Source organism: Oncorhynchus keta, chromosome 8, assembly GCF_023373465.1.
Source record: "Oncorhynchus keta strain PuntledgeMale-10-30-2019 chromosome 8, Oket_V2, whole genome shotgun sequence".
NCBI lineage: Eukaryota > Metazoa > Chordata > Actinopteri > Salmoniformes > Salmonidae > Oncorhynchus > Oncorhynchus keta.
This window is the reverse complement of record NC_068428.1, coordinates 5,384,626-5,408,134: the sequence shown is the minus strand read 5'-3', so window position 1 is coordinate 5,408,134 and position 23,509 is coordinate 5,384,626. Positions and strand designations below refer to the sequence as shown.

General features: G+C 44.1%; 1 protein-coding gene across 4 annotated transcripts in view; it reads left to right on the top strand.

The window, feature by feature from the left end:
• LOC118386739 (serine/threonine-protein kinase MRCK beta-like) overlaps positions 1-22,951 on the top strand; it is a 96,354-nt gene extending 73,403 nt beyond the window's left edge. For 2 of the 4 annotated variants that reach the window (XM_052523412.1, XM_052523409.1), the window contains 9 exons: positions 1,569-1,810; positions 2,163-2,517; positions 4,361-4,458; positions 7,037-7,121; positions 12,601-12,718; positions 17,076-17,193; positions 18,988-19,096; positions 19,660-19,730; positions 21,277-22,951. In XM_052523412.1, the coding sequence (XP_052379372.1) occupies positions 1,569-1,810; positions 2,163-2,517; positions 4,361-4,458; positions 7,037-7,121; positions 12,601-12,718; positions 17,076-17,193; positions 18,988-19,096; positions 19,660-19,730; positions 21,277-21,519 (1,439 nt within the window). In that variant the 3' untranslated portion in view covers positions 21,520-22,951. Of the gene's footprint in view, positions 1-1,568; positions 1,811-2,162; positions 2,518-4,360; positions 4,459-7,036; positions 7,122-12,600; positions 12,719-17,075; positions 17,194-18,987; positions 19,097-19,659; positions 19,731-21,176 lie in introns of all 4 variants that reach the window. The other 2 variants (XM_052523410.1, XM_052523413.1) reach the window with 2 other exon arrangements.
• Positions 22,952-23,509: the final 558 nt, after the last annotated feature.

Sequence of the window (23,509 nt, the reverse complement as noted above, 5' to 3'; positions counted from 1 at the left end):
TGACATTCCATACCATGGTACCGTTTTTCTTGGTGTTTTCACATATGACATTCCATACCATGGTACCGTTTTTCTTGGTGTTTTCACATATGACATTCCATAGCATGGTTACGGTTTCCGGGGCGTTTTCATAGTTTGACAACCGTTTCCTGGAGCAGTTGTGAAAGTTTGACCATATACGGTGTGCTTTCACAAGACCTGAAAATCACAGTTTCATGGTGCAATTTGCCGAGATTCCACTCAACTGGCACGTCACGATACCTGTTACTTTGGTCCTGGATCTTGGACCCACCACAGGATTTGTTTCTACCCGAGTTCATTTACATCTCACAAATGCTCTATAGTGCAGATCATCAGCTCCATTATCTGGATCAAACAGGGATATGTGAGAGCTCCCATCGAGGCTCAGATGATATGAACATAACTGGTTTTGTGCACAGCAACATGCAGACTCCTCCATGCAGCTCAACATTTTTTTGAGTTCTATGATCACATGATGCTCTGCAGATGTTGATAGAATGACCAAATCTGTTGATAAGCAACTGCTTGCTAAGGTTATGGTTAGGTTTAGAATAAATGTAAGGTGTAAGGTTAGAGCTAGGGTTAAGGTCAGTAGATGGTTAGTTGAAATGTTACGGATTGACTTTCCAAATAAGTTGTTAATGGGATATGTGAGATCGCCCATAGAGGCTTAGATGATACGGAACATAATTACAAATCATTTGTCGACTGCAAGAAGCCCAAACAGATAGAATATTTCACTAACACATTCATTTCAACCCTTCTATCTATTATGTATGGGAATACGAATACTTTCCAAAATTAAAATCCACTTGATGATTTTATTTGGCCCTTGTTAAAGGAATTAAATTGCTCTATGTTTTAATACCCAATTAAAATTAAACACTCTGTCAATTCATAAGGATTTGTAATTCCCTTATTTTATAGTAATAGACAGAGCCCAGTCATAAAGTCAAACAGCAGAGTTTATTCACGAGAGTACTCCATACGATACAGTTTACCACAGGTTATAAACTGAAAATGACATCATTAGTTCCAACACCAACCCGTGTCATCTCTGTTTCCAGTACAAAGGCTGTATCTCAAGTCTTCCCACATCCGTCTCCCTACCAGTTTAATATAATTTACGAGCCAAGGTTTTCTTGTGTAGATGAGCATTCTAGCCAGTCTGATTCATTTGTACCAAGGAACAGACAGTCATTGTTCTAACTCTTGACCACATTCACACACATTCTATTCAGCACTGAGATCAAGAAAGAAAATTCATATACAGTAACATAATAGTATTCTGATTAGTACATATACAGTAACGTAATAGTATTCTGATTAGTACATCCTGATTGAAATGTATACATAATTAGTCATTATAGATGAAAATTCCCTTAACAGCCCTTCAAGTTTTCTGAGCAATTGTTGGACATAAGACTATTAAAAACATCAAATCCACTCCAAGTGATTTTAATTATTGTATTGACTCACGGACCGCCAGTTGGGGAGCCCTGCCCTACAAACTCCCCTGTTGACTCACCCCTCTCTCCCTCCTCCAGTGATCGTCCGTGCGGCTGACTGCAAGAAGGTGCACCAGATCGAGCTGATCCCAAAACAGAAGATGGTGGCCCTGCTGTGCGGACGCAACCGCCACGTGCACCTGCACCCCTGGGGGGCGCTGGAGGGGGCTGAGTCGGCCTTTGACATCAAGTTGACGGAGACCAAGGGCTGTCAGGCGCTGACCACCGGCGTGCTGTATCCCGGGGGACCCGCCTGCCTGCTGGCCGCCATCAAGCGCCAGGTCTCTATTTTATTTATGTATTTATTTACACATGCAGGCAAATTTAGTGACTAAAGTAAAACAAAGTTAATAAAAGAGTTCCAATCCAATACAAAATAGTTCAAATTACATGTGAAGTTGTGACTTTTATACGAAATAGGGGGAGTCATAAGATACATCTATCTTCCCCACTTCAAAACAAACAACATATAAAGGTAGCATCCATAAAGTCTTCATAAGAACTGCATCGATGCTTTGCATATCATTCATCAGGGAACTCATACTAGCTACATCAAAGGTGACATGAAAGGTCCTTTACATCTGCTGCTTTGCCTGAATGTATGGCAAAATGTCCCCCCTCCACCTCTACCAGGTGCTGTGCTATGAGATCACCTGGGCCAAGCCGCACCACCGCAAGCTGTGGGAGGTGCAGGCCCCGGGGGTGGCCCAGTGGCTGGGCATGGTGCGTGAGCGCCTGTGCGTGGGCTACCCCTCGGGCTTCGCCCTGCTGGCCCTCCAGGGTGAGTCATCGCCCGTAAGCCTGGTGAGCCCCGGGGACCCGTCGCTTGCCTTCCTGGCCCAGCAGCCCCTGGACGCTCTGCACGCCCTGGAGGTGGGCACGGCTGAGCTGCTGCTCTGCTTCAGTCAGCTAGGCATCTATGTGGACCCCACAGGAAGGAGGAGCAGGGCCCAGGAACTGATGTGGCCCGCCACACCGCTAGCCTGCAGTACGTAGCGGTTTTGTTTTTATTTTAAGTGGTTAAGTTGGGTTAGGCAAGGTTTGGAGAAGAAATGCAGTGGCCTTGCTGGTCTAACGGTAATGCTGCAGCAACTGGCACACACATCTATGGTTTCGGCACACGTTTGAATCCAGCCTACTGCTCTTTGACACAACTTCTCCCTGTCCTTCCCCACTGTCATCTTCTATCTTAAAATATACAGTGTGCTCCAAATGTATTGTGACAATGACAATGATGTTGTTTTGGCTCTGTACTCCAACACTTTGGATTTGAAATGATACAATGACTGAAGTTAAAATGCAGACTGTCAGCTTTAATTTGAAGGTGAACCGTTTAGCACTTTTAGTACATAATACCCCCATTTTTAGGGGACCAAAAGTATTGGGATAAATTCACTTACACTACCAGTCAAAAGTTTGGACACCTACTCGTTCCAGGGTTTTTATTATTATTTTTTTTTACAATGTAGGATAATAGTGATGAAATAACACACATGGAATCGTAGGAACCAAAAGTGTTCAATCTAAATATATTTCAGATTCTTCAAAGTAGCCACCCTTTGCCTTGACAGCTTTTCACACTCTTGGAATTCTTGGTTTACAACTGCCACGTCTTGGTGAGAAGCAGAGTCGGTGAACGGATGATCTCCGCATGTGTGGTTCCTATTGTGAAGCATGGAGGAGGAGGTGTGATGGTGTTTTACTCGTGACACCGTCTGTGATTTATTTAGAAGTTAAGGCACACTTAACCAGCATGACTGCTACAGCATTCTGCAGTGATACGCCATCCCATCTGGTTCGCGCTTATTGGGACTATCATTTGTTGGCCCAAGCAAGTCCTCTTGCTATTATTGGAGTCCTTTAGTAGTGGTTCCTTTGCAGCAATTTGACCATGAAAGGCAGTTGATGTTGAGATGTCTGTTTCTTGAACTCTGTGAAGCATTTATTTGGTCTGCAATTTCTGAGGCTGGTAACTCTAATTGAACTTACCCTCTGCAGCAGAGGTAACTCGAAGTTCTTCCTTTCCTGTGGCGGTCCTCATGAGAGAGTTTCATCATAGTGCTTGATGGTTTTTGCAACTGCACTTTCAAAGTTCTTGAAATTTTCCGCATTGACTGACCTATATGTCTTAAAGTAATGATGGACTGTTGTTTCTCTTTGCTTATTTGAGCTGTTCTTGACATAATATGGACTTGGTCTTTTACCAAATAGGGCTATCTTCTGTATACCACCCTTACCTTGTCACAACACCACTGATTGGCTCAAACACATTAAGAAGTAAAGAAATTCCCCAAATGTACTTTTAACAAGGCACACCTGTTAATTGAAATGCATTCCAGGTGACTACCTCATGAAGCCGGTTGAGAGAATGCTTAGAGTGTGCAAAACTGACATCAAGGCAAAGGGTGGCTACTTTGAAGAATCTCAAATATATTTGATTTGTTTAACACTTTTTTTGGTAACTACATGATTCCATATGTGTTATTTCATAGTGTTGATGTCTTCACTATTATTCTACAATGTAGAAAATAGTACAAATAAAGAATAACTCTTGAATGAATAGGTGTGTCTTGACTGGTACTGTTTGTGTATTAAAGTATTTTTTTCACAATGTCGGCTCCAGATAATAGTGATAGAGACACCTTGTAACAGCCTATGTAGAATGCCTGAATGCTTGACCCCAGAAATTGTTAGCTATCCGAAGGGGCACTAAAAGACAACATTTTTATATTATTGAAACATGAAAATGATCTGGTATATTGGATCCTACAAATAGATGAAATTGTGGAGGCCTCTGTTTTTGCTCAGCGTGCCTCCTGTGTGTCCTCCAGGCTCCAACTCGTCTTACCTGACGGTGTACAGCGAGTACGGAGTGGATGTGTTTGACATCCACACCACCGAGTGGGTCCAGACCATTTCACTGAGGAAGGTAAGAGTAGCTTTCCATGGTTACCCATCCATATCGCTCCTGCCAACTGATGAGTCTGGATTTGCCTCCCTCCCCAATGATTTCTAGATTGCAAACACATTCTCACCGTTCTGATTGGTCCCAGAAACCGATGGGTTAGGCCTGAACAGGCTTACATGATGGTGTGATTAACTTTGATACTCTGATTGGTTAAATTTGTTAGAGAAGATCCAATCGCTGATAAATTTTTGTACAACGCCCCTCATTTTGAAGTCACACAAATTACTTGTAGGATTGCATTTTGACTAAATGTGTGTAGCGATCGATAAATTAAATTCAGTGAGTCATCAGGCAAAAGAGCAGTGCTGCCCGTACAACAGTCTGGAATGTCCATCTGTGTGTGTTGTGTGCGGTATGTCGAGTCTACGCTGTGTAGCTGTTAGCGACAATGCTAATGATAAACGGAAACCTGAAAAAACAAAACGAAGAAAACAGAATTTGGGGAAAAAAAAACATAATGGAACCAGTCAAAAATCTGGATTTTATTCGGCTCTACTGGACCTAGTTCACTCTTATCTATTGAATTTGTGTCAATGGCATTACCTTGCCCATGTAGAACAATGGTTCTGGTTGAACATAATGCTCTATTTCATGTGTTGGAAAATCTTCGATTAGTGGCAAAAAATAAATCAGCCTTGCCTGCATGCAGAAGTGAGGTCTGCATTTTCTTGTGCATGTCACTAGATGTATTGTGAAATTACATTGTTGCCTTTGTGTCCCCCACTGCATGACTGCCTGTTGAAAGTACACAAGAGTGCCCCTGCATGGATGTGCGGTGTAAATGCACCAATGACGTTAAAATTAATCTGTCACCCGTGTCTGCTTGTACAGTCGTGGCCAAAAGTTTTGAGAATGACACAAATATACATTTTTACAAAGTCTGCTGCCTCAGTTTGTATGATGGCAATTTGTGTATACTCCAGAATGTTATGAAGAGTGATCAGATGAATTTCAATTAATTGCAAAGTCCCTTTTTGCCATGCAAATGAACTGAATATCCCCAAAAATATTTCCACTGCATTTCAGTCCTGCCACAAAAGGACCAGCTGACATCATGTCAGTGATTCTCTCGTGTTAACGAGGACAAGGCTGGAGATCACTCTGATTGAGTTCGAATAACAGACTGGAAGCTTCAAAAGGAGGGTGGTGCTTGGAATCATTGTTCTTCCTCTGTCTTCCTCTGTCAAACATGGTTACCTGCAAGGAAACACATGCAGTCATCATTGCTTTGCACAAAAATGGCTTCACAGGCAAGGATATTGTTGCCAGTAAGATTGCACCTAAATCAACCATTTATCAGATCATCAAGAACTTCAAGGAGAGCGGTTCAATTGTTGTGAAGAATGCTTGTCCGGAAAAGAAAAGCTTGTCCGGAGAAGACAAGGTGAGCACTACCATCAGTCCTGTCATGCCAACAGTAAAGAAACCTGAGACCATGTGTGGGGTTGTTTCTCAGCCAAGGGAGTGGGCTCGCTCACAATTTTTGCCTAAGAACACAGCCATGAATAAAGAATGGTACTAACACATCCTCCGAGAGCAACTTCTCCCAACCATCCAGGAACAGTTTGATGACGAACAATGCCTTTTCCAGCATGATGGAGCGCCTTGCCACAAGGCAAAAGTGATAACTAAGTGGCTCGGGGAACAAAACATCAATATTTTGGGTCCATGGCCAGGAAACTCCCCAGACCTTAATCCCATTGAGAGCCAGGCGCAACGGTTTGTGTCAAGAACTGCAACACTGCTGTGTTTTTCCACGCTGAATGGTCCACCACCAAAAGAACATCCAGCCAACTTGACACCTCTGTGGAAAGCATTGGAATCAACATGGGCCAGCATCCCTGTGGAACGCTTTCGGCACCTTGTATTGATGAATTGAGGTGGTTCTGAAGGCAAAGTGGGTAGGGTGCAACTCAATATTAGGGAAGGTGTTCTTAATGTTTTGTACACTCAGTGCCATGTGTCGATATGGTGTTGTAGCCTGTAAGATATTCATGAGCAGGCTAAATGAAATGTGTGAACAGGTGATCCACTACACACATTTGATCATGTCACATATTTAGACACATTGGCATTCAAAACTCACACACACACACACACACACACACACACACACACACACACACACACACACACACACACACACACGTGTACACAGCCACATCCCTCCAACTCCTGGAGACCTACAGTCCTGCAGGTTTTCACTCCAACCCTAATCTAGCTCACCTGATTCTAATAATTAGCTGGTTGATCATCTGAACCAGGTTAGTTAGAACTGGGTTGAATTGAAAACCTGCTGGAGGGTAGCTCTCCAGGAACGGGGAGCCGAATTCCCCATCTTGGTGAGTGTATGAGAGGATGCGTGTTCTAATCTCGGGTGAGTGTTAAAAAGTGTGTGCACCCATGAGTGAGAAGAGTGTTAGTGTCTTTGTGCACTTGTGTTTTTACGCATCATGTGCATGTTTATGCCCCTTCATGCATGTATGAATGTGTGTATTTGTAATGTGGATTGGTGTAACCCATGTCCCTGCCCCCTCAGATAAGGCCTCTAAATGTGGAGGGCAGTCTGAACCTGCTGGGCTCCGAACAACCACGCCTCATCTACTTCAGCAACAACTCCACAGGTACAAATACACCTCAATATACTCACTCACTTACATATGGCCCAATACACAACTATATCTCAATATACTCACTCAGTACATACAGTGCCTTATTCCACATTTTGTTGTTACAGCCTGAATTCAAAATGGATTTTATATATATATATATATATATATAAAATTAAAAATATATTTTTTTTACCTTTTATTTATTTATTTATTTTTTACCTGTTTATTTAACTAGGCAAGTCAGTTAAGAACAATTTCTTATTTACAATGACGGCCTACCAAAAGGCAAAAGACCTACTGCGGGGACGGTGGCCTAGGATTAAAAATACAAATAAATTAAAATACAAATATAGGACAAAACACACATCACGACAAGAGAGACGACACTACATAAAGAGAGACCTAAGACAACAACATAGCATGCTAGAAACACCACATGGTAGCAGCACAAAACACGGTACAAACATTATTGGGCACAGACAACAGCACAAAGGGCAAGGTAGAGACAACAATGCATTACGTGAAGCAGCCACAACTGTCAGTAAGAGTGTCCATAATTGAGTCTTTAAATGAACAGATTGAGATAAAACTGTCCAGTTTGAATGTTTATTGCAGCTCGTTCCAGTCGCTAGCTGCAGCGAACTGAAAATACGAGCGACCCAGGGATGTGTGTGCTTTGGGGACCTTTAACAGAATGTGACTGGCAGAATGGGTGTTGTATGTGGAGGATGAGGGCTGCAGTAGGTATCTCAGACGGGGAAGTGAGGCCTAAGAGGGATTTATAAATAAGCATCAACCAGTGGGTCTTGCGCCGGGTATACAGAGATGGACAGTTTAAACGGGGGAATAGAGTGCAGTGATGTGTCCTATGAGGAGCATTGGTGGCAAATCTGATGGCCGAATGGTAAAGAACATCTAGCCGCTTGAGAACACCCTTACCTGCCGATCTATAAATTATGTCTCCGTAATCTAGCATGGGTAGGATGGTCATCTGAATCAGGGTTAGTTTGGCAGCTGGAGTGAAAGAGGAGCGATTACGATAGGGGAAACCAAGTCTAGATTTAACCTTAGAGAAAGCTTGTTGGACACTAAGAAAGCTTTTTTGAATAGCATTTAACACAAAATCCGGGGAGGGGCAAGCTGAGTATAAGACTGTATCTGCAAATAAATGGATGAGCGAGCTTCCTGGTGCCTGAGCTATGTTGTTGATGGAAATTGAGAAGAGCGAGGGGCCTAGGGTTGAGCCTTGGGGTACTCCCTTGGTGACAGGCAGTGGCTGAGACAGCAGATTTTCTGACTTTACAACCATCTCCACAGAGGAACTCTGGAGCTGTCAGAGTGACCACCGGGTACTTGATCGCCTCCCTGACCAAGGCACTTCTCCCCCGATTGCTCAGTTTGCCCGGGTGACCAGCTCTAGGAAAAGTCTTGGTTGTCCCCAACATCTTCAATTTAAGAATGATGGAGGCCACTGTGTTCTTGGGGACCTTCAATGCTGCAGAAATGTTTTGGTACCCTTCCCCAGCTGTGCCTCGACACAATCCTGTGTCGGTGCTTTAAGGACAATTCCTTTGACCTCTGCTTGGTTTTTGCTCTGACATGCACTGTCAACTGCCAGACCTTATATAGACAGGTGTGTGGCTTTCCAAATCATGTCCAATCAATCAAATTTACCACAGGTGGACTCCAATCGAGTTGTAGAATGTGGCGACAGTAGTGGAGAAGGTAGTAAGTTTTAAGTTCCTCGGTGTACACATCAGCTGCATTAAGTACTGCAGTGCATCTCCTCCTCATGGACTGCACCAGATTTGCCAGTTCTTGCTGTGAGATGTTACCCCACTCTTCCACCAAGGCACCTGCAAGTTCCCGGACATTTCTGGGGGGAATGGCGCGAGCCCTCACCCTCTGATCCAACAGGTCCCAGACGTGCTCATTGGTATTGAGATCCGGGCTCTTTACTAGCCATGGCAGAACACTCACATTCCTGTCTTGCAGGAAATCACGCACAGAACAAGCAGTATGGCTGGTGGCATTGTCATGCTGGAGGGTCATGTCAGGATGAGCCTGCAGGAAGGGTACCACATGAGGGAGGAGGATGTCTTCCCTGTAACGCACAGCGTTGATATTGCCTGCAATGACGACAAGCTCAGTCCGATGATGCTGTGACACACCGCCCCAGACCACGACGGACCCTCCACCTCCAAATCGATCCCGGTCCAGAGTACAGGCTCATTCGTTCGGCGATGAACGTGAATCTGACCATCACCCCTCGTGAGACCAAATCACGACTCGTCAGTGAAGAGCACTTTTTGTCAGTCCTGTCTGGTCCAGCGACGGTGGGTTTGTGCCCATAGGCGACATTGTTGCCGGTGATGTCTTGTGAGAACCAGCCTTACAACAGGCCTACAAGCCCTCAGTCCAGCCTCTCTCAGCCTATTGTGGACTGTCTGAGCACTGATGGAGGGATTGTGCGTTCCTGGTGTAAGTCTTGTGTTGTTTCCATCCTGTACCTGTGATTTTCGAATGTACTGATTCTGTGCTGGTGTTACACGTGGTCTGCCACTGTGAGGGCGATCAGCTGTCTGTCCTGTCTCCCTGTAGTGCTGTCTTAGGCGTCTCACAGTATGGACATTGCAATGTATTGCTCTGGCCACATCTGCAGACCTCATGCCTCCTTGCAGCAAGGCATGTTCACCCAGATGAGCAGGGACCCTGGGCATCTTCTTTTTGGTGTCTTTCAGAGTCAGTAGAAAGGCCTCTTTAGTGTCCTAAGTTTTCATAATTGTGACCTTAATTGCCTACCGTCTAATGCTGTTAGTTTCTTAACAACTGTTCCACAGGTGCATGAACATGAATTGTTTGTAGTTCATTGAACAAGCATGGGAAACGGTGTTTAAATCCTTTACAATGAAGGTCTGTGAAGTTATTTGGATTTTAATGTTTTATCTTTGAAAGACAGGGTCTGAGTTTATATCTGTTCGATCCTTTCCCTGTAGGTTTTACAGACAATCCCCACCACTTGGACGCAACCCTTCTAATTTAGTGTATCCTGCATGCGCAACCCATGTGGAGTTCCAGGTCTCTGGCAGCGTTACGAACTGCTCTACAACATCCCTAGAGTACGACCCTACCTCACACAGGAAGTGGTGTAGATCCTAATCCAGGCATTTGCCCTCTCCTGTCTGGACTACTGCAACTCTCTGTTGTTTGGGCTCCCTGCTTGTGCCATCAAACCCCTGCAACTTATCCAGAACGCAGCAGCCCGCCTGGTTTTCAGCCTTCTCGCCTTCCCATGTTGACCCCTGTCATCCCGCTCCTCTGCACACTCCACTGGCTTCCAGTCGAAGCTCTCTTCCACTACAAGACCATGGTGTTTAGCCCCGGACCAGCAAGAGGAACTGCCCCTCCCTACCGTCAGGCTACGCTCAAACCCTACACCCCAACCCGAGCACTCCGTTCTGCCACCTCAGTTTCTTGGCCTTCCCACCCCTATGGGAGGGCAGCTCCCATTGCCCAGTCCAAGCTCATCTTTGTCCTGGCACCCCAATGTTTGAACCAGCTTCCCCCTGAAGTTAGGACAGCAGAGTCCCTGCCATTTTTCCGAAAACATCTGAAACCCTACCGCTTCAAAGAGTACCTTAGATAATCACCCCCCTCACTAATTCGCTCTGGATAAGAGCTTCTGCTAAATGATAAATATAAATGTAAAAGTGTGAGTGTCTGAACTAACCGTCATTGCTTCCTCTGTCCTTGTTTCCTCCACACCTTGCCTCTCCTTGAAAAGTGCATTAGAAAGTGCAATGTGCTTTGAGATGGAGGTGAGGAATGGAGGAAACCAGGTAAGTCTTAATTACATTCAGTGACCTCTGACCTTCTCATCTAATGGGTTTTAAGGGGACGAGGAGTGAGGAGGTGACTAAATCAAGGAAATGCAGTTTAGATTATTCCAAGGAGAGAGGAAGCAAGTCTTTGACAGCTATTACCATTTTGTTGACTGTGCTAGACTGACTGACTGAGTTACCATAATACCCATGGCCTGTCCAGAAACAATCCCTAGCACCTACTGCCCAGAGGCTAGACACTTGTGGAGATCTGAGCTGGATTGATGGATGGTGACATGTGCCCTCTTGTAGGCTCAGTGAAATTGTGGCGGTGTTGCTTACGCCTGTCCAAATCTGTCAGATCTCCACAAGTGTCTAGGGGTTAGGGGGTTGTTTCTGGACAGGACCACACAACGATTCAGGTGTGTGGTTCACGTACAGCATGACACTTGAGGCATTGGTTGTGTGTTTCATTCCATTGCTATAAAGTAAAACTGCAAAGAATGTAGCAATTGGCTTTTTGTCCTGAATACAGAGTGTTATGTTGGGGGCAAATCCAATACAACACATTACTGAGTACCAAGCATAGTGGTGGATGCTTCATGTTATGGGTATGCTTGTAATTGTTAGACTGGGGAGTTTTTCAGGATAAGTAATAGGGATTGGAGCTAAGCACAGGCAAAATCCTAGAGTCAAACCTTTTTCATTCTGCTTTCCACCAGGCACTGGGAGATATATTCACCTTTCACCAGGACAATAACCTAAAACCCAAGGAAATATCTACACTGGAGTTGCATACCAAAAATACAGTAAATGTTCCTGAGTGGCCGAGTTGGTTTTGACTTAAAAATCTACTTGAAAATCAATGGCAAGATCTGAAAATGTTTGTCTAGCAATGATCAACAACCAATTTCACAGAGCGTGAAGAATTTCGAAAATGTTTAACAATCCAGGTGTGGAAAGCTCTTAAGCGACTTACCCAGAATGACTCACAGCTGTAATCACTGCCAAATGTGCTTCTACAAAGTATTGACTCCAGGGTTGGAGATACTTATGTAAATGAGATATTTCTATTTCATTTTCAATGCATTTGCTAACATTTAAAACTAAAAATAAATTTAAATCACTAATTTTGGGGTATTGTTTGCAGATTGGTGAGAGACATTTTTTCATTTAATCCATTTGGAATTTGTGTATTAAGTCAAGGGGTATGAATACTTTCTGAGGGCACTGTATACAGTATCCCCAAATACTCACCTACACCTTAAAGGTAGACTCAATGAAATGACGTTGCCGTGAGCAGCCCCACAGATATTGAGATGAGCGAGATGCATGACTTCACTCTCACACTGTCACACACAGTATCTACCCATGTGTGCGGTTTGGCTTCACACTGCTACAATGTGGAAGCCAGGAGGAGAAGTTGAGCCTCACGCTTCAACACTCTTAGGTGTTGAGGAAATTGACCCCCTATGCTATTTTTCTTTCTGCATATACATCATATCGCTGAGTCTACCTGTAATATACTTACTAACTACTGACCCCTCAATGCCTTAACTCACTACTACCTCCTCAGGCACAACTACACCTATACACAATATAGTCATTAACGAATCCTCAGGAGCATTTCGCTCTCAGTACAGCTTCTCAATATAGTCTCTCTCCTCCAGAAGGTGACCTGGCCATCCCGGAGACGTCTGACAACAGTAAGAAGCTGATGATGAGGACGCGCAGCAAGAGGAAGTTCCTCTTCAAGGTCCCTGAGGAGGAGAGACTTCAGCAGAGGAGGTATCCTTTTTTTCCAATCCTTTTTATACTTGAATTGCCTTTTGGATTGTGAAGCAGTAAAGTAGAGAGGGGAGACAGAAAGTAGGGGCATAGACAAGGGAGGTGGAGTCTGGGCTTGAACCACAGTCGCCAGGAGGTTTTTTGTGGTCTGGAGTCGAGAGCGCTACTGCTCGCCCAGACTCCAGCATCAGAGGAGGTAACATTACTCTGTTCACTCATCATTATTATACCTTTCATACTAAGATGTTTTTCTGGAAACCATCATAACGCCAACTTTTTTCTGCCTTTTCTATATGTGACCGACCTGCTCGATTCGGTCTTATGTCGCAAATTTTGAAATTGTCTTTTTTTACATTGGATAAAAGTAGAGACTCGGTATATCAGACACTACAGTTGAGGAACAATGGGGAAGTAATTCTGCTTTGGAAGTTGATAAACTTGTAACCTAACTTTTGAGAAAATGGCTATAACTAGCTCTGAGATTAATATTACTACACAGGTCATACACATAATGTTAGCTAGCAAGCCAGTCAGCTAACGTTAGTTAGCTAGCTAACAGTACGCTTTAACTTGAAATGAAAACGACTTTCTGACACGACATATAATATCTGAAAAATGTAGCTAGCTAGACTATATTACCCATATACATGGATGGACGCGGATGCCACGGTTGCCCTTAGTTTGAAGATGTAATCTGGAAACAGGTGTTTTATACAACAGCCTTCTCTGTGTTCTCTTTTTTTTAACTCTTTCTGCATATTTGCAATCAAACGTCAGAATTTTCTCCATCTCCTTAGCTATCATACTTAATCCACTGATTTCAAAACTCGGCCCTCCAGAAAGTGGAGAGCTACACTTTTGCAGTTCTACTACGTGTTATCTTTCAAACAGCAGCGTTAGAAAGGATTACCTACACATACTGACCACCTCATATTATAGACAGAAGTGTGCTACATGGCAGACCAATCCAAACTCCTCTCTAGGCATGTCCAGCCCACCCATTATGTCAGCCAATCATGGCTAGCGGGAAGGTTCCTGTCTTTTTACGTGGCTAAACCGACTTGGCTCGTAATTTAACAATTTTATTCGGATTTACAGATGGCATGAAAGTTGACATGTTCCGGAAGGCATTTCTGATTTTTATAAATACAATAATTACATTAAAATGTCTCTCCTGTGAAGTAGTGATGCGCAACACACGCCTAGTTTCCTGAAACTAGTCACATACCGGTATCAAAGCCGAAACCTTTATTTCCGCCAAACGACCTAGTAATCATTTCGGTGAAGTTCTGCCTGCGGCTTAGTATGTAACATTGGCACGCACTACGCTCTTAAACTCTTGATGGTTGCTATGGGGTACCCATTAATCATCCTCCTGCCAGTTCTAAACTTTGCAAGGCATGTCACTTTGCCCATCTCTTCTCATAGCCCACCACTAAGCATGCACTGTTTTCTTACCCACAACTGGATAGATCCAAAAATAATTATTGTGGGAATAATTATGAAAATTTTGCTTTCTGAAATTCCTAAAGTCATCCAATCCTTGTAATAAATTGGAAGCAATAGTGTGGCCAACTAGATGATATTTCGGTAGCTTTTTTTATTGGGACAGCATCATCGCACTGAATGTCTGTTTGGATATTGGTTAGGCTGCAATCAGGCTAGGAAAAAGGGTGCTTAGTTGAGTGTTGGCCTTTTAAAAAAAAATATATATATAACTAGGCAAGTCAGTTAAGAACAAAATCTTATTTTCAATGACGGCCTAGGAACAGTGGGTTAACTGCCTGTTCAGGGGCAGATCATCTTGTCTAGTTTTCTCATTTATTAGAACATTTTGAAAGCTTATTTTGCTCTTCACTCGCAGTTGCATAATAGCCTAGACCTACTCCTGACCAAAAGCCTGTGACTTCACTGACAATCAATCAATGTGATTTTGTTTCACTGTATCTGTCAGTGTAGGCTATTTGGTTAATTGGTTTTTGGCTGGGCAGATAAATGGAGGTGGTAGAGCTCATTCTGTCACTGATCAGAAGCATTTAGCTTGTGGCCTTCCGAATGGTGCAGCAGTCTAAGGCACTGCATCGCAGGACTGGAGTTGACACTACAGACTGTGTCACAAACGGCCGTGACCGGGAGTCCCATAGGGCGGCATGCAATTGCCCAGGGGTCTGGGTTAGGGGAGGGTTTGGCCGGGCGGGTGGTGCTTTACTTAACTCATCGCGCTCTAGTGACTGCTTGTGGCGGGCCGGGCTCCTGCAGGCTGACTTTAGTCGTCAGTTGAATAGTGTATCCTCTGACATACTGCAGTTGGGCAGTTAACCTAAATCGATTATGGCAGCCCCCCGCACCTCTCTGATTCAGAGGGGTTGGGTTAAATGCTGAAGACACATTTCAGTTGAAGGCATTCAGTTGTACAACTGACTAGGTATCCCCCCTTTCCCCACATTGGTGCAGCTGGCTTCCAAGTTTAGCGGGCGGGTGTTAAGAAGCGTTGTTTGGCGGGTCATGTTTCGGAGGACACATGACTCTAACTTCGCCTCTCCCGAGCCCGTTGGGGAGTTGCAGTGATGATACGAGATCGTAATTGGATTTAGAAACATTTAACATGCAATAATGTAGCCTAAATCAATTGTTCATCTATCACTGATCAGAAACATTTAACATGCAATAATGTAGCCCAAAACAAGTGTAGGCAAGTCCAAAAGGCTATGGAGGTTGTGAAATATGAACGAGACTCACATGCTTTTGCTAATATTTTCTATCAGGATGAATGAAGGTAAGACCCCTACGCCTGCTCCCTAACAAACTGAGAGTAGGAAAGAGATTTAAATAGATAAAGAAGCATGGGCCTTAAGCTCTGTTTGAAAATATAACTTTTTTATATTCCAACGGCCCCACGTTCCGTGACACAAGTTGTGTGGGAAAAATATTTGTTGTATTTTATTCTGTTAAATTCTATTATATTCTTAGTATAAAATACACTACATGGTCAAAAGTATGTGGACAACTCTTCAAATTTGTCTATTTCAGCAACACCCATGCTGACGGGTGTTTAAAATCGAGCACACAACCATTCAATCTCTGTAGACAAGCATTGGCAGTATAATGGCCTGTACTGAAGAGCTCAATGACATTCAACGTGGCACCGTCATAGGATGCCACCTTTCCAACAACTCAGTTCGTCAAATTTCTGCCATGCTAGAGCTGCCCCGGTCAACTGTAAGTGCTGTTATTGTGAAGTGGAAACGTCTAGGAGCAACAACGGCTCAGCCGCAAGGTATTAGGCCACACAGAATGGGAATGCTGAAGCCCGTAGCATGCGAAAATCACCTGTCCTCGTTTGCAACACTCACTACTAAGTTCCAAACTGCCTCTGGAAGCAACTTCAGCACAATAACTGTCTTCATGACATGGGTTTCCATGGCCGAGCAGCCGCACACCTTCACAGTGCAGCGTCGGCTGGAGTAAATGCTCGCCGCCATTGGAGCACTGGAAACACTTTCTCTGGAGTGATGAATCACGCTTCACCAACTAGCAGGCCTACGAACAAATCTGTGTTTGGTTGATGCCAGGAGAACGCTACCTGCATCTATGCTTCGTGCCAACTGTAAAGTTTGGTGGATGAGGAATACTGGTCTGGGGCTGTTTTTCATGATTTGGGCCCCTTAGTTCCAGTGGAGGGAAATCTTAACACTACAGCATACAATGATTTTGATTTTGTGCTTCCAACTTTGGGGAAGGACCTTTCCGGTTTCAGCATGACAATGCACCCGTGCACAAAGCGATGTCCATACAGGAATGGTTTGTCGAGATCAGTAAGGAAGAACTTGACTGGCCTGTACAGAGCCCTTACCTCAATCCCATCGAACACCTTTGGGATGAATTGGAATGCAGACTGCGAGCCAGGCCTAATCGCACAACATCAGTGCCTGACCTCACTAATGGTCTTGTGGCTGAATGGAAGCAAGTCCCTGCAGGAATGTTCCAACATCTAGTGGAAAAGCTAGTGGAAAAGCATATGCAGCACTCCTTCAAGAATGTTGGAAAAGCTTTCCAGGTGAAGCTGGTTGAGAGAATGCTTAGTGTGCAAAGCTCGCAAGGCAAATGGTGGCTACTTTAAGAAATTAAAATGTAAAGTATATTTTGACTTGTTAAACACTTTTTTGGTTGCTACATGATTCCATATGTGTTATTTCATAGTTATGATGTCTTCGCTATTATTCTACAATGTAGATAATATAAAAAGTAAGAAAAACCTTGAATTTGTCAGTGCACTCACTCATTCTGTTACACTCACTTACAACTATTCACAATAATACATACTGACCATTGTTAACCACCTGTCTTGTGTTGACAGAGAGATGCTGAGGGACCCTGAGCTGAGATCCAAGATGATCTCTAACCCAATCAACTTCAACCACGTGGCACACATGGGCCCCGGCGACGGCATGCAGGTCCTCATGGATCTGCCTCTGGTAAGGGCCTCAACTGACCACCTGTCAACACAGCTTGAGCCAAAATGTCTGCCTCATCCTGTATTCATAACCCACGAACAAAAAATGGCCTCCCAACCCCCTGATAAGCTTGCTGATATTGCGGGTGACAAAACAGGAGCCAAACAGCTGGATTCTAACGATCACAAGACACCGTTGGAGCCAAAATTGTGTCTCCTGGCATTTTCTGACAGCAGCAGCTCCCACTCCTAACTCCACAGAATAGCACTATACTACCTTCTAGATGTTACCCTTCTCCTACTTTCTACCATCTCTGCCCATGTTTTCCTCCTCCTTTTGGAGAATGACCCTATAGTCCACACCCTCTTTCACTTTCTCCCTCCCTCTTTCCTCTCTCTTTTTTTCTCTGTGTCCTGTTTGTCATTTTTTCCCTCTCTCTCACCCCCCCGCCCGGCCCAGCAGCAGGGGAGAGCACCACCCCCTCCCCCTCATCCTCCCACCACCACACCCTGATCTCCCCACCGAGCAACTTGGAGCACGTCTATCACATGAGCCTTGTGTCGGCCGACCTCTACCTGCAAAAAGAACCTGCCACCACCACCTACTTGCTGCAGCACTGCATCCTGCCCCAGTTTTCCTCCTCTCCCTCCACCTCCTCCCTAGGAAGGGTAGGCCTAACCTGACGCTTCCCACCCCTCCTGCTTCCTCCAATTACATATCTACACCCTATGCCAGGGTTACTGGTAGTCAAATACGAGCCTGGAGTACTGCTGGTTCTCGTTTTCTCTCTTTGCTTGTTAATTGATTGACTCACTTTATTTTTTAATTGGGCAGATTTACCTGGTGTCCCAGGTCTGAATCAGTCCCTAATTAAAGGGAAATGATACAACTGGCTGTACTTCTACCCTTATGGCCTAGATTTGAGGAAAATATCCCTATGCACTTGTGTGAATCTGAAGGGATAAGCAATATGATTGATCATACCTATCTAACCGTTAGTCTCCACAAGTAAATAGGGAGTTGGTACAAGGGGTCGATTTGGGACTGGGCCTATTTCCAGTGTTCCTGCCACCCTCTCTCACCCAGTCTTCCTTCTTCCCATTCCTTTCCCTTCTCGCTGTTCTTTTCTCCATTTGAGTTTTTCGAAAGCTGGGGTGGTTTTATTTCGGCTGATGTCATATGAGTGTGTTTTTCTGTACTGGCTGCAGTGTGGTTGTGTTTTGTGTGATCTCTGCATATTTGTCATCTTAAAAACCGCAACATACTTGAAAAGCTTACCTTAGGGTTTCAATGGAGAGAAAGAATTGAAACAAGGTCAATTTCATTAGTAGACAGCCACCAACACCAAAAGTGAAGTAGACACTTCTCTATGGCTATTCCCCCATAGAATTCTGTGAAAACATGCCACGTGTGACTTGTTTCAGTCAAACGACTGTGCATTTGGAGTTTATTTATCACAAAGTGCGTGTGTGTTTGCGTGTACAAGTCTGTTGTAAGTAAGCATTTCACGGTATGGTCTACACCTGTTGTATTCGGTACATGTGAGAATAACAATTTTATTTGGTTTAATCCATGTAAATGTCTTGACATTTGACTTGCTCATGTACATGGGTCGTGTTCATTAGGCACCCAACGGAATTAGTCAATGAATTAGTCAATAAGAAACACAAATTAAAAATGTAAAAAAAATATTTCTGTTGTCTGTCCTAATGAGCATAAACCTGTTCACTCGTATATTAAGGTCCTTCTATACCAATGGCTGTATTTGTCATTGTCTTACGGTCTGTGTGTGTTGGCGACTGCGTTGCGGCACAGAGTGTGATGCATTCTTCTCAGGACGACCTGGCCAAGGATAAGCCCCGCCCGCTATCCAGTATCTCCCGGCAACAGAGGAGCAAGACCCACATCACCCGCACGGCCTCTGGTGAGAGCAAGCACACGCACCTTCTACATGTTTATTTTTTATTTTACCTTTATTTAACTAGGCAAGTCAGTTAAGAACAAATTCTTATTTTCAATGACGGCCTAGGAACAGTGGGTTAACTGCCTTGTTCAGGAGCAGAATGACATATTTGTACCTTGTCAGCTGGGGGGTATTTGTACCTTGTCAGCTAGTAACCTTCCGGTTACGCTCTAACCACTAGGCTACCCTGCCGCCCCGAACACATACAACACATAATGCATACATTTCAACACACACACTAGTAAATACATTCTCTCTCTGTCATTGATGCTAATGCTCTATGTCTGTGTGTGTGTGTGTCTCGCTGTCTGTGTGTGTGTGTGTGTCTCGCTGTGTGTGTGTCTCGCTGTGTGTGTGTGTCTCGCTGTGTGTGTGTGTCTCGCTGTGTGTGTGTGTGTGTCTCGCTGTGTGTGTGTGTGTGTCTCGCGGTGTGTGTGTGTGTGTGTGCGTCTCGCGGTGTGTGTGTCTCGCTGTGTGTGTGTGTGTGTGTGTGTGTGTCGGGGGGGTTTCACTGTGTCATGAAGGAGGTGCAGACATTGGAGGAGCAGGATCGTCGCGGAACATCTCCAACCCAGACGGGGACTTCGAGAGAGAGGTAAAGACCCCAGACTTCACACACACACACTGACTGTTACATTAAATCACTCACACATGTACTCAATCTATGCCCCTCTCTTTTCCCTGTCTATCCCACATTCTCCGTTACGTCACATTCAACTATCTTCCTGGGTATGATGACACATTCTCTGTTACATTAAATTCAACTATCTTCCTGGGTATGATGACACATTCTCTACCGTAACCAACCGGGAGGTCCGTTGGGCGACGCACAATTGGCCTAGCGTCGGGAGGGTTTGGCCGGTAGGGAAATCCTTGTCTCATCGAACACCAGCGACTCCTGTGGCGGGCTGGGCGCAGTGCGCGCTAACCAAGGTTGCCAGGTGCAACGGTGTTTCCTCCAACACATTGGTGCAGCTGGCTTCCGGGTTGGATGCGCGCTGTGTTAAGAAGCAGTGCGGTTAGGTTGGGTTGTGTATCGGAGGACGCATGACTTTCAACCTTCGTCTCTCCCGAGCCCGTACGGGAGTTGTCAATTTTGCCCGCCCAGTTTTTCAGTTTTTGATTTGTTAAAAAAGTTTGAAATATCCAATAAATGTCGTTCCACTTAATGATTGTGTCCCACTTGTTGTTGATTCTTCACAAAAAAATACAGTTTTATATCTTTATGTTTGAAGCCTGAAATGTGGCAAAAGGTCGCAAAGTTCAAGGGGGCCGAATACTTTCGCAAGGCACTGTAGATGTTGGCATTCCAATTCATCCCAAAGGTGTTTGATGGGGTTGAGGTCAGGGCTGTGCAGGCCACCGATCTCACCAAACCATTTCTGTATGGACCTGGCTTTATGCACTGGGGCATTGTCTTGCTGAAAACAGGAAAGGGTCTTCCCCAAACTGTTGCCACAAAGTTGGAAGCCCATGTTGGAAAGGTGCCATGTTGAAAGTCACTGAGACATTCTGCTGCCAATGTTTGTCTATGAAGATTGCATGGCTGTGTGCTGGATCTTATACACCTGTCAGAAACGGGTGTGGCTGAAACAGCCAAATCCACTCATTTGAAAGGGTGTCCACATTAACTATTTCCTTGCTCTAACTACTGCCATAATCAGTTTAATATCGAATTATGAGTGTGCATGTAAACATACTCACTGTTTTCACATGCTAACATTTTAGCATTTGTAGCACAAATCCCATTCAAGTCATGAAACCAATATTAGCCTTTTTCGCACGTTATGTCCAAATAATCCGAAAGTATCTCAAATTGATTGTTAATAAAGCTCAACAAAATCACTTGTAGACGTGATGTACGAAAAAAGCTAATATCGGTCCCATGACTTGAATGCGATTTGTGCCACAAATGCCAGAGAAACTAATCCAAAGCATGGATTGCTGTCATACCTTGTCCATAGACTGCTTACAGGCTAAAGAAACCAATATGTAATATAATCCATCTTTACCATTAACACTCCCTCTCTCTTTCCCTCAGCCGGACTGGGACTCCACCAAGCACTCCACTCCCTCCAACAGCCCCAACTCTCTCCACCGCAGCCATCTTTACCATAAACACTCTCTCTCTCTTCCCTCAGCCGGACTGGGACTCCACCAAGCACTCCACTCCCTCCAACAGCCCCAACTCTCTCCACCGCAGCCATCTTTACCATAAACACTCTCTCTCTCTTCCCTCAGCCGGACTGGGACTCCACCAAGCACTCCACTCCCTCCAACAGCCCCAACTCTCTCCACCGCAGCCAGCTAACGCTGGATGGCCTGGAACACGCCCTGGACGGCTGAGGACCCCACCACCCTACACGCACCTACATTCAACATAAAACTTGTGCATCACTGCAGAAGTGCCAAGAACAGACTGTGTCCCAGCCCCCACCCTGATTTTAAATGAACGTTTTGGTCCCCCATTCCTACTTGTCTTCTTTCCTCTCTTCCTTTTCACTTTGTTAAGGGAGGGTGCCACCATGTACACTCCACAGCACTACTAGCAATCCTGTGCTGACATCTCTCCCCAACACACACACACACCTCTCCAGTTCCCTGTTGGGGGAGACACCCATTTTCCTATGAGTTTTTCTGGGTTATTCATACTTAGTTTAGGTTATTGATACATAGATGCATACGATGACCGAATTAAAAACCAAGATCAATGACGATAGGACACTCGCAGGGGAAAAAAGCATTCATGATGAACTATCATAGGTATATGTTTGTGTTTCTAAACAAAGATTAGAGAAAAAAGGAGTGAAGGATGACTTTTTGTTTTAAACTATATAGTATGGGGTACACAACTGAACAGTGAAAGAAAGGGCAACCTTCTTGAAAGGGACCATAAACCCCCCCACATTCCAGACCCTGTCGTACTGGTGTTGTAACCCTTATTGAGCTGTTCCCGGACTAGTGGCCATTAATTTGAGAGCAGTCCCTACCCAGGGGACCAGCTGCCACTCAACAGACTGCAGGGGTGTTACTGTTAAGCTAAACTAGTGGACAGCAATTACACATCTCCCGCCAGTCTTTATAACGTGGATTGTTTTTAACTTAGATCTTTTGCTATAAAAGTGTAGTTGGCAAAAACCAATGCGCCATAGCCACATAATCATGAGACTAAGACATGGTGGGAGTCTGAACAGTGAAAAGGACCACAACTCACAAGCTGCTGCTGTCGTTTGCTATGTTTATATAAGTATGTGTGTGAAGAGCCGCTCACCATAGAGAGAGAACCTCCTGGACGAGGCCCTTCATTTTTAACCGTTCAATCATGAGCCTAGTTAAATAAAATAAAGCGGAGGTATAGTCATAGCGCCAAACCGCCACGAGGGGGCATGTGAATAGTGGTCCTCAATTGAGGGACGTTTCATTGTACAGCAAGAGTGTGAGATACTGTACAGGCATATCCAGTTTAATCACTAGTGTGCCTTCAGTGCCATTTTCTTTTTTAGTCTTACAGCACCACATTCAGATCAATTACTGAAGTGACTTTAACTCTGCAGGCCATCGGTGAGGGGGGGTTCAGAAACACTGTATTAAACTTGCACATGTTTTAATCCCAGGAAAATCCTCTTTGATTTTGTCAGTGATCTTTTATTTGGCTTTTTTTCCTGGTCTTTTCAGCTCTGAAAATGTGACTTTTTTTTTCTCTTTGAAACACTACCACTTTCTTTCCTCTTAAATCACCAGTTGAAATCTTTGTAATTATTGAATTGTTAGCAACAAACATGTGAACAGAAAATAAAATAATATCTGTTGTGCTTTGCTTGTCTCTGTGTGTGCTGTTTTTTTCTATACTGTATTATATATGGATTATTTCATGCATTTTCATCACCTAAAAAAACGACTTTAATGCTATGAATTGATTTCATTTTTTAATTGTGATTTGTGAAAAATGTCTAGAAAATGATTAATGAAAAAAAACATGAATGGGTAAAGGTTCATGAGAAGTACAGTAGAAGTTGGAAGTTTACATACACTTAGGTTGGAGTCATTAAAACTAGTTTTTCAACCACTCCACAAACATCTGGTTAATAAACTATAGTTTTGGCAAGTCTGTTAGGACATCTACTTTGTGCATGACACAAGTATTTTTTACAATAATTGTTTACAGATTTTCACTTATAATTCACTGTATCACAATTCACTAAGTTGACTGTGCCTTTAAACAGCTTGGAAAATTCCAGAAGATTATGGCTTTAAAAGCTTCTGATAGGCTAATTGACATCATTTGAGTGTACCTGTGGATGTATTTCAAGGACTACCTTCAAACTCAGTGCCTCTTTGCTTGACATCATGGGGAAATCAAGAGAAATCAGCCAA